We start from the raw sequence: 12,076 nt of genomic DNA on the forward strand, positions 1-12,076 counted from the left end.
CTGCAGTGAGCCGAGATCACGCCACTGATCTGCCTGCCTCGGCCTCTCAGAGTGCTGGGACTACAGGCATCAACCGCCGTGCCCAGCCGATGTATTTCAAGATATATTTGTAAGTTTATTTTTCTTCTCATGATTATATAATATACAGAAATATAATGAATGTTTTCACCAAACTGCATATCGATGCTGCCAAGTCATCTTATGTAAACCTGTGTATCACATAAAGGATATAATTTTTGATGTGTGGCATCTTGATCAATGTGACCAATACTGATTTAAATACAATGTTGCCACTCAAAAAAAAAAAAAAATCCCTATGAGGTAAATTGTTTTCACTGTCCCCATTTTACAAATGAAGAAACTGGCCTGCAGAATATTAAGTCATTTGCCCAATGTCAAGTAAGCACAAAGTAACAGGCTGGATTTAGAACCAAAGCAGCCTGGCTCAGGAGTTTCCACCCTTTTGATGCAGTGGTGTCATACAACTGTACCATACAAAAAGCTATAGAAGGCAAGAATGTATGTGGATACCAGCTTATTATGGATTGTAATCCTCAGCAATTTTCTAAATTGTTTCACAAACAATTAAAAAAAAAAAAAGATCTGTGTCCTGAAATTGTCTGTTTATTAGCCTAAAGAGTTAGGCCAGTGAGGTCTTCTAATATCCATATTTATAACAGAATAATCTCACATGCACAGGCCTATGTGCAGTCATATGCTGGTAAAATTTAATGAAGAGTACTCCAGGAAAAAGAGAGAAAAAGAGAAAGAGAGAGATAATTTTAGTATTTGCCTTTCTCCAAGGTGTAAATATTCCCATCATGACTGATTTCAAGCTACCAATGTAAATGCAGAGTTGGGAAGAAAAGTGCAGTAACACCGTTATAGTATTTCCATCCATGAAATATGTATATATATAGATATATAGATATATGGATGTTACTGCACCATTATATAGGTTACGGGTTTTAGGTCGTTTGTATATAATGGTGCAGTAACATATATGTAAAATGGAGTAAAATAACTAGGAAATTATGTTAAATTAGTTAAATTAATTTGATTAGTTAATTTAATTTAATTAGTTCATATAAGTACATGAATTATTACATAATAAATTAGTGTATATAAGTTATATGCTCATATCATTTAAATTTTTAAAAAATCAAAATATTGACCTTGAAAAATCTCATTTTCACTTCTGTTCCATAATTTTTTCCTTTCCCTGGAAGCAACACTGGTCACTAATTTCTTGCTATTGTTCCCAAGTAGAAGACAATGTCAATGTTACCCACCTTTCTGATGTTAGGCAATGCCAACACAAAGGAAAAACGTTGACTAAAGGATGGTATTAGCTAGAGTTCATAATAAGGTATTAGCATGGGCTCAAAAATCAATAATTGCAACACTATTAATGACTATATTAAAGGGAAAATGACAAATTTTTGAAAGCAACATAGGATATTTAAGGCATATGTTGTATTCAGTTTTGTATCTGTAATTAGTAAATTTATCATACTGCCTTCTCTCCAATATTTTTAAGAAAATATCACCTTTTCAACATCTCAAATTATTTTGAGTCAAATTTATGGCAAAAGCATAACGATATAGTAATAAATATAGGCTTTTGACAATTATTATACAGTGATATTTTGAAAAATATCTGGTCCCATGCATGTTTTTGACCCAGCCAATTTGCCTCTTGCTCTGTAGTTTCGCCTTCAGCATTAAAAGTAATGGCTGTAGTTAAACTTTTAATCGGGGAAGACTTCAAGAAAAATCAAGGAATACAAAGTCATAGTTAAACCATGCGATCCTTATTTTTTTTTTTTTCAGAATGCTCTTGGGAAGGTTTATATGTTTAATGATCTACTAAAAGTCCATTGACCTTCTTGAGCCACAAAATGTTCAGAGATTTCACAATTTCCATCAGAGCCAGCACATGATTCTACCGCAAGTCTGAAGAAACCCAGAATGCAGTGTTTATAGTTTCTGGTAGAACTTCCAGAGAAAGCTAGCTTGTGGGCACTCAGTAATAAATGAGAACTTGGGGAAAATCTAGACAGTGATCCACACAAAATAATAATTGATATTTTCTAAATCTTTACAATGTACCAGGCACTGAGCTGAGTTTTTTCCATATGTTAACTGTTTGAATCATTGCAATGATTCTAGATAAGAGAAAGGATTATCCACATTATGCAGATAAGACACAGAGAGCTTAAGTAACTTTTATAATGTCACACAGCTAGTAACGTATACTCAACATAAAATCATTTTTGGTACTGAATACAGGCAGTTAGGCAAAAAGCGCATGCTTTGACCACTACTCTGTAGCTATATTCTTAAGAAAACAAAAATTTAAGAAAATAGTATATAGAGAAAGCAGGACCTAGAATAGAATCTTGGAGAATGTCCACTTTGGAAAGTAAAAGAAAGTAGAAAAATGATTAGAGGCACCAGAAAAGATTATACTGGAAAGAAAGTAGAATGTGCAGTGTAATGAAAACTAATGGAAACAGATGTTCACCGCCTTTAAATGCTAGAGAATATAAAGAAAAATAAAAAACATTAGATGACCCTGAATTTGATGATTTTTGGAAATGCAATTTTAGGCCAGAGTGGGAGGTTGGAAGCCAGAGTCCCAGGGGCTAATGAGTAAGTGAACCTAGCAATTATGGTTTACTCTTATAAGATATTTGGCAGCAGGAGAAAGGAGGAGATGGTATGATATTTGGCAGGGTAGCAACCTCAAGAGAAATTTTCATTTTAGAATAGGCAAAAACAAAGAAAGCATTTTTGTTAGCTCAGAGAAAGATACTGTAGACAAGAAAAAGGAAGATCCAAGAGAGAAATGAGCATATTGATGGAATAAACTCCCAAAAGAAGAATGAGAGTGAGAATCCAAGTGAACCCAAAAGAATCCTTGGAAAAAAAAAAAGGCTACTATAAGTTCTTAATGCTGTCACTATTCAAATTAGTTGGGTTCTTGTCCTTTTTTTTTTTTTTTTTTAATGTGGCACCTTGAAATACCTCTTCTACACATTCTGCCATCTGAAAGAAGGACAACTAGAGACAAGACCACAGGAATTAAGCAAGGAGGATATATTAATTAGGATGATTTCGTTGCAAGGAATATAAACCTACTAATGCTGGCTTAAGTATAATAACAAGGAATTATTTATTAATAGGATGCCGGAGTGTCTCATGACAAATATGTAGCTGAGCCTTAGGAATGATTTTTTAAAGTGGTCAAAATTGGCTGGCCGCGGTAGCTTACACCTGAAATCCCAGCACTTTGGGAGGCCAAGGTGGGTGGATCACGAGGTCAGGAGTTCAAGACCAGCCTGGCCAAGATAGTGAAACCCCATCTCTACTAAAAATACAAAAATTAGCTGGGCGTGGTGGCAGGTGCCTGTAATCCCAGCTATTCGGGAGGCTGAGGCAGAGAATTGCTTGAACCCGGGAGGCGGAGGTTGCAGTGAGCCGAGATCGGGCCACTGTACTCCAGCCTGACAGAGCAAGACTCCATCTCAAAAAAAAAAAAAAAAAAAAAAGTGGTCAAAATCACTGTGGAGAACCTCGAGTTCTCTCTCTCAGTCTGTTTTTGCTTCTTGTAACAATTCAGTGTAGTTTAATCTTCTTTGCATCCGGTGCAACAGAATAGAAAAATGAATAAAAAAAAACAGAATAAAAAAATAGCTCAAAGCTATTGGTAGTGTTCCATTATATGACAGTGCATTCAGAGACTCGTTTGAATAGGAGCATTCTGATTGGCCCAGCTTATGTCAGATGTCTTCCTTTGGGCCAATCGGCTGTGGCCGGGTGACAGGGCCATGTCTTATGAGCATGAGTTCTTCACATTGCAAGCACTGGTTGGGTCTGTAGATAGTTCCTAGGAAAATTTGCAAGGAATCTGGGGATAGGGAAAATAAAACGTTTCTACCAACACAGCACCAATGAGGCAATGTTACAAGATGTAAGACTGGGATAGTCTCACACAAATTTCTATTTTCTTGGCTTTCATTTTCTTAAAAGACAAGAGTCAACCGAACTTCCTTACACATACCAACTCATTATGACAACCCAGGTCATACTGAGGTTATTTCAAGCATAGCTCGTTTATTCAACAAGCACAGATTGAACACTTAGCCATGTTCCAGATATAGCTTTGAGTTGGTTTCCCTGCAAACCTACTGAAATTGAAAATTAAAATACATAAAAAGAGATGCGTGGTAACCGAATGCAATTTTTCCTCAAACTACTGCTTCATAATGGAAAACAAAATCCTCATAGTCTAACATCATTTGGAACTGAAAGATAGGTGATCCAGGGATAATAATTACCAGGCTTTCTCTTCAGCATATGTTCAGCCTCTATTGCTGTTATTTCAGAAACCGTGGTGAACACGTGAGCGCAATGAACGGAAGCTCGCTCCATGCAGTACCGGTGGTAAATCTGCCTTTCCCCAGCCTCTTTGTCAATGTTAAACTGTTAGAAACAAAAATAAAACACACATTTGCTAACACTGGCCCTTCTACACAAGCTAAACAAAATCACACATTTCACCAATTGGCTTACCTCAAGGCTGTGTAAAATTTTATGACCACAAAAAAGTAATAAAAACTTGAATTAAACCCATTACTACAATATACATAAGGACTTACGCTTTAAAAGACATTGTTTACTCCATTTCTCCTTCTAAACTGCTGTTTAATTCCCTAAGTAAATGATGTTTCTACCTTGCTGTAATCACACAGAATTCTTGAATTTTTGACGTTTTAATTACACTTTTACTTATCTACATCTTGGAATACTGAGCTAATGCCTTTCTCCAAAGTCTTTTATATATTTTCCCATAAACAATGAAACAAAATTGACATTAAAGTTGACATTGAAAATAAGAATAATTATTATAATGCTTAATTCACTGAAAGGGAACCTGAAAAAGAGAAAGACAAATGCTTTTCCTTGGTTATAGAACTTCCCCTTTATAATTGCAAAGAGTGTATAATTACTCTAGTTAGATATTGTGCTAGATTATGCAATTGTCTATACTTCTGGGTAGTTTAACTTAAAAAAAGTCAAATTCCCAGCAATCACTTAAGTAACTGGCAACAGTGTGGGCTTTTGCCATTTCACTTAGTTACTGAATGTAGTGTCTCACACAGCTGCATATGAAACTAGCAGTGTCTAAGACAAAAAGAATATGTAACGTTTCTGACATTATGTAAGTAGGGTGCTTTTCATAATGAAGATTGTCAGTAGCTCTTCAGCACTAGTGTCAGGCATTCTACTAAGCACAATAACATATTTGATTCTTATAAACTACTGAGACACATATTTTGTCTTCATTTTATGGAGAAGGAAATTGAAACTTTTAGAGGTCAAGAAACTTGTTGAAGGTCACATTGCTATTAAGAATCTTGGTAGAACCCTAATTTGATCCCTAATCAGCCTGACTGATGAATGAATACAGTCTTGTATTCGTCTGTTTTTATATCATTGAGACTTCAACTCTATCAACAAGTTAGTCCCAATAATTACAGCATCATAGAGAGAAAAATACTAAAAAGAGACCCATTAGAGGAATCTCATGATTAGAACAAGAAAACTCCTAGAGCATTCTTTCATGACTGTAATATTTGGAATCATCTCTCTGAAAATGTTTGAATCAGGTTGTATATGACATGCTTGGATCAGCAGAAGTTTTCTTAAAAGCTCTATGTGGCCAGTCTAATTCATGAAACCAAATCTCTCATTTAATCAACTTTTTTGAGCAATTTATGTGTATCTATTAACTTTAGGAAACCTGTAAATTAATGGAAAATGGATAAAAAACAGGTAGAAATGAAATGAGTATGTGTCTGAATAAGTTATAGGATCAAAGCAGCACTGATTCACTCTGGCTGAAGGTAGGCAAAAGTATCTCATACTACACAGTAAGTGTAGTCAGTATCAACTCTACAAATATAAGACTTTCAAGTGCAAAGACGAAGACTTATTCATCTTTCTATCTCAAAATTGGTTGGATGAATAAAATGGCATTTGGACCAGGATATAAAAGTTTAATTCTGGGAAAGTTATTTTTAGCTGAAATGCTAGCTGCCCTAAAGAACAAGTATAGAAAATGCTATGGCATGTGCAGAAAATAGCAGGACATCTGACGTGACTGTAGCATTGGATGTAGAATGTAAGAGACAGAGGCTGGTCGGATACAATAGGGCCAGATCACTGAAATCCCTGAAGATGAGCCTAGGAATTTTGCCTTTGTCCTGTAAACAAGAAAAGCCACTCTGAAAGTGTTTGTTTAGAGGTGTGGTAAAGACAGAGCCGATGTTTAAGAAAAATAACTCTGGAAAGAAGTAAAGAATGTTTTCTATCCCACTGAGTATTTTGTGAATTTCAAATGAGATAACAAATGTCAAATGTTTGGAAAAGTGCGTGGCATATGGCAAGTGCTCAATAAATTTAGGCATTGTTTTTATTAATTATATTATTGTTGTAGAGAATCACATGTCACAGATAAGACAGCATTTAACATTTAGACATTTAGAGATGGGAAGATAGATTTTCTTTTTTTCTTTTCTTTTTTTTTTTTTTTGGTAATGAAACCGTGAACTTTATTGAGAACTTTCAAGCATCATAACTTGAAGAAGTATTTCTCAATTCAGTTTGTCGAAATACTTCAGCTTTCCAGCTGGATCTGGGATTATTGTTTCACTACCAGGTTTCCAGCCAGCAGGGCAGACTTCTCCATGTTTGTCAGTGTATTGGAATGCTTGAACCAAACGTAGTGTCTCATCCACTGATCTACCCACAGGAAGATCATTCAGAGTAATTTGTCTTAGGATTCCTTTGTCATCAATAATGAAGAGACCTCTAAGAGTGTGGCCTGAGTCCTCTAGGTATACACCATAGTCCTTTGAGATCTGATGGGTCAAATCTGAAAGAAGTGGAATCCTTATTGGCCCAAGTCCTCCTTGTCTTCGAGGGGTATTAATCCAGGCCAAATGGGTAAACTGGGAATCAACAGAGCATGCTACCACTTCAGTATTTATAGATCTGAATTCTTCAAGTCTATCGCCAAAAGCGATAATTTCAGTTGGACACACAAATGTGAAATCAAGTGGGTAGAAGAAAAAAACCAAGTATTTCCCACGATAATCAGTTAACTTCAGCTCCTTAAATTCTCCATCGATCACAGCTGTTCCTTCCTAGTAGGGCGCTGGCTTGGAAATCTTCGCTTTGCTTAGGTGCAGGGAGTGGTCGGCGACAGATACCCGGGATGCCTCTCCCGGGTACACTTGTCCACCCGCGTAGAAGTGGCACTCCTCTTCGCGGGTCCGGGGCCTCTCCTCTGTCTCCCAGCCCTGCACAGCTCCAGCCAGCAGCAGGAACAGCAGTAGCGGCAGCAGAAGCAGCGTTCGGTGCCGGCCGTGGCCCGGAGTTGTGGCGGCTAGCAGCGGCAGCGCCTCCATGACCACGCGAGCGCAGAAACACGTCCCTTGGCGCGAGCGCGGCTTCTCCCGTCGCCAGGGAGCTCGGAAGATAGATTTTCTAAATGAGCAGGCTGAGTATGCACAAATACAGTGGCAGGATAGCAAGAGCCTGGAGACCCCGTGAGAGGCCTTGGGGAAGTCAGGTGGGTGTGCATGCTTCTGCCTTTCCCTCCTCCCATGGGGCACTCTTATCTTTTAGGTCTGTAGTATGCGTGGCTATTCCTGTGGCTTTACAGAAACCTTATCCGTTTACACATGTTGTCCACTCTTCCACATATTTATGATTATATCTTAAAATCTCTGTACAATAATTCCAACATAGGACGTATCTGGACCTGGTCTTTCTGACAATGGGTTTTTACTTTCTTGCATTTTAATATATCTCATAATTGTTTATTGAATTCTGGATAATGTGTATAGAAAAACAAAAAATGGGTAAAGTACATATTAATCAATAAAACACAGCCCAGTGACACATGTGTATAACCCTACAATTGAAGTTGACTAGCTCAAAACTTGATCAGAAGAAAGAGTTTAAATCCACCAAATAATTGTCCATGGCTTCCTTCCCCATTTTCCAATCCCAAATGGCACTGTCCTCAGATTTCCATCTAGGAAATTCTGTTACAATTAAGAAAAAAAGGGCCAGGAGTGGTGGCTCACGCCTGTAATCCCAGCACTTTGGGAGGCTGAGGCGGGCGGATCAAGGCCATCCTGGCCAATATGGTGAAAACCCATCTCTACTAAAAATACAAAAAATTAGCTGGCCGTGGTTGCGCATGCCTGTAGTCCTAGCTACTCAGGAGGCTGAGGCAGGGGAATCACTTGAACCTGGGAGGTGGAGGTTGCAGTGAGCCGAGATCACGCTACGGCACTCTAGCCTGGCGACAGAGCAAGACTCCGTGTCAAAAACAAAAACAAACAAACAAAAAAAACGGGGGGTGGGGCAGGGGGCAAAACAAGAAAACTAAAGGCTTTAGGGGGAAAAAAAAAGCATTTATTATGTAGTCATTAGAGTCGAGGGGATAATTGATCAATGATTGGACTTTAAAAAATGAATTTGGAGACATATTCTTAGAGATTAAAATCTTATTTTAAATAATGAATTTTACTAAAAACTTAAACCAGCATTAGAGTTTTTGTAATTGGCTACTAACAAAAATTGTTTTCAGTTAGCAGTAATTTGAGTAAAATCGTTCTAATCTTTCTGATTTTACAAAAGTTTAGTTATTCTTGTTCTCATATTTGCCCTATTTTTATTCGTCTGAGTCAGAATTTACTGAAGCTGATCCTGGTTCCTGCATCAAAGATTAAACTATGACTTCTTCCTTATGCTGAATTTTTAAAAACCTTTCATGTATATAATTTGGTGTTCTTATGTGTCACCCAAATTCTAAACTTAGTGTGAGCATGGGGGCTTCTGTTGTGTAAAATGATTATGAACTTAACCCAAAAGCTAGTTCTTAACTGCTTGTTGTCTACTAGTCATTTTGCTAGATAGAACATTTTACTAGAAAGATGGGCAGGGATCTGACTAAACGTAAGTATCTCACCCAGTGAGGGGCTTTAAACTAGAGCGATGTATGATTAAAGACAGTATGATAACTACTGCCCTTTCATCAGAAGGGTAAAATTGTAATATGTAAGTATATATTATAATGCATTTCTTCCTTAAAACCGAAGAAAAATATCCTATGTGTATTATTAGTAGCTTTTAAAATTATTACTATACAAGATTCAAGAATTCTGAAGTGAAATATTCGATCTGCCACTCTAATGCTTTCTCTTTCACTGAAGTCAAAGTGCACTTCTCTCCAGGAAGCATGGTTGTGGAGCTTATCAGCTTATCACAGATCACTGGTTTGCCCTTATTAGTCCACCATTACTATATACCGCTAAGAACCTCCCAGATCCCCAGGCTTTCTGAATTCCTTGGTGGTTTTATTTTAAATGTACAGCTTATGTTCCTAGTTTGACCTTTAGATTAGGCTGACCTTTTTATAGGGAAGGGCTCATCAGGACCACTCATTGCTTTACAGATGTTAAAGTTTTTTAGAAAGAACTTTCTTGCCCTCTAAGTGTCTTTGAGACAGTAGTATAACTTTTCAGTGGCATTATTTGAGTATTATTTGTGTATTACACACACATATACATTCTGTTTTATAGAATCCTAGAACTCTTTAAGCTGGGAAATTTTTAAAATCAACTTTGTAACTTCCTAATTTTCCTGATAGCAAAACTGAACCCTAGAGTACTAAATAGATTTGATTGTTAATATAGACACCAAATCTGCAAAACCTCTGAATTTATACTACTCAAACATTTTGGTAATATTACTAACATGATGATATAAAATATATACTTTCATTAATCTAAATTGACATGAAAAATAGAATAAATAAATCAAAACTGAATGACTTTGGCAGGTCATAGACTCAGGTAACCTGCTAAGATGAGCAAAAATAACTTGTTGTTCACCAAGAACCCATATCCCTGTTTGCAATAACTTCTGTTTTACTTGATCCCACACAAATGCCCCCTGTGCATTGCAAAGTTACAGGGAAAATTGAACCTATCAACCTATAATGTGGCTTTTAATCAATTGTTTACTTGGAAGATAGAAGAAATAGAGGAAGTAAGTCTCAAAGTGCAAGTTTGTATGTCTCAAATCTCAATTATCTACCTGCCACTCAGAGCTGCGTGTGGATCCAGGGTGTTCACAGCACTTCCATAGCCTTAGGCTAGAACAAGGGCCCAACCTTGCGCCTACACTGTGTCTTTACTCCTGCCATATCCCTCTGGAACTATTGTTCCAAAGTGGGACAAAAATCAGGCCTCTCACCTCTATACTCTAGTGTACTCTGAGTAAAGTTGAACTATATGAGCTGTCTATCAACCCAAGGGAAGCTTTGTCATGAATATTGATTAGCTAAAAGGGCATTTCTGCCATCTGGTTGGCAGATGAAATGTACAGATCAATACTTATTTTTCAGCTTCAGCAATCTGAAAGAAGGGTGAGTAAGAGGGAGGGAGGAAGGAATATTTACCTTATCAAGATGGTTGTAGAAATCAATATTTGCTGCACAGAGATACCTCCCAAGTAGTGTAGCGTGGGTTGTAAATATTGTGGCAATAGGAAGTTTCCTTGCTCGAGAAAGGATCAGTCCAATTCCAGCCTGCCATTCATGGAATTGGGCAACGACATGTTTACTATCTGCATGATCTGTCACCTACATTAGGAAAAAAAAAAGCATTCAGAAAAGTTGTTGATGAAGCTTGATTGTGATCATGGTCCACATCGTAAGTGGAGTTATGGTGTCTATAAATTATTTTGCAATTTAAAGGAGTCTAAATATAAAGCATGAATATTTAGCAAGGATAATACAGGATTCAGTGGCATGTTCATTAACCCCATATATTTTTATGTCTTAATCCTCTCAGTGATGGAGCAGATTTTTTGTATCCACAGAAGAATAAATACTAATATTAATAACAGGTAATGAATATTAATAAATAAATGGAATAAATGCAAACTAGGCACTCAAAAAATATTTATTGACTGGACAAATAAATTCTTAAAGATATCACTGAATAGCTGAATCAATTAGGACTACTCACTTATAAGCTTATTTTTTAAAAACTACTTAATTTTTTTTTTAATTGACTAGACGTGTTTATTTATAGTGCACATTTTGATATTTGCTAAAGGAATGGCCAGCAAGAGACTTGAAAATGTCTTCTATATTTGTAGTGGCCCACTTATGGAGAAGCAAATGTTGCCTAAAACTATATAACAATCATAATAAAAAAAATGCATATGAAGAAAAAGTGACTTTTAAAATATCATTTTTTCTAATAAATAATTACTTGGATTTTCAATGACTTGAAAACTCTAAAAGCATACAATGATTTTCATGTGTATATTTGCATATTTGATTTTGAGAAACAAAGATAAAATGCCATTACATCATTTTATAATAAATAATAAACAATTCCATGTTTTAAATTTATCTTATTTGGGTTTTCTTTTTCTTGAAGCCAACAAAATTTAACTGATATATTATTAAGAATATGGAATTAGAGAGAAAGAGGCTAATAAAAAACATGCCTAGAATCAAATAGCAGCTTTGTAACACACTGAAGATCGGGGTCTAATTCCACCCCAGGGTCTAGTTGTAAATCAGGTGGGCATCCGTATTTTTGCCTTACAAAGAGACAGCTTATTTTGTTTGCCCTTACAAAGTATTAACATTCACACTGACTCCACGATGAGAGTTCATATCCTTAATAGAGACAATAGCAAAACACCGGCATTCAAGAAGGCTGAGGAGAGAATTGGGAAGTTTGGAGAGTTAACTTAAAACAGTGATTATCACATGTAGTGTACATCAGGATCACCTGGAAAGCTTATTAAACAATAGCTTATTAAGCTATTTGCTACTCTTAAGATTCTATACTTCATGTTTTTCTTATATATATATATATTAAGTATCATCTATATATGGGGCAATATAATTGGGTGTTTGATACACATCATGCCATTTAAATTTGACATGAGGTAAATAGTAATAAGTATC

At 36.4% G+C, this 12,076-nt stretch overlaps 2 protein-coding genes across 2 annotated transcripts in view; both read right to left on the minus strand.

The window, feature by feature from the left end:
* The window catches only part of GYS2 (glycogen synthase 2), a 61,146-nt gene that overhangs the window by 29,408 nt on the left and 19,662 nt on the right, over window positions 1-12,076 (minus strand). Inside the window, exons 4-5 of the mRNA XM_032159794.2 lie at window positions 10,547-10,729; window positions 4,344-4,488 (exon numbers count right to left, since the gene is read on the minus strand). Coding sequence (XP_032015685.1) covers window positions 4,344-4,488; window positions 10,547-10,729 — 328 coding nt within the window. The remainder of the gene's footprint in view (window positions 1-4,343; window positions 4,489-10,546; window positions 10,730-12,076) is intronic.
* Window positions 6,597-7,491, minus strand: LOC116472767 (peroxiredoxin-4). Its single transcript, XM_032758143.2, is given in 1 exon segment — window positions 6,597-7,491. A coding segment is annotated over 1 exon segment (816 nt). The 5' UTR covers window positions 7,479-7,491; the 3' UTR covers window positions 6,597-6,662.

This window comes from Hylobates moloch, unplaced genomic scaffold (assembly GCF_009828535.3).
Source record: "Hylobates moloch isolate HMO894 unplaced genomic scaffold, HMol_V3 SCAFFOLD_8, whole genome shotgun sequence".
NCBI classification, from domain to species: domain Eukaryota; kingdom Metazoa; phylum Chordata; class Mammalia; order Primates; family Hylobatidae; genus Hylobates; species Hylobates moloch.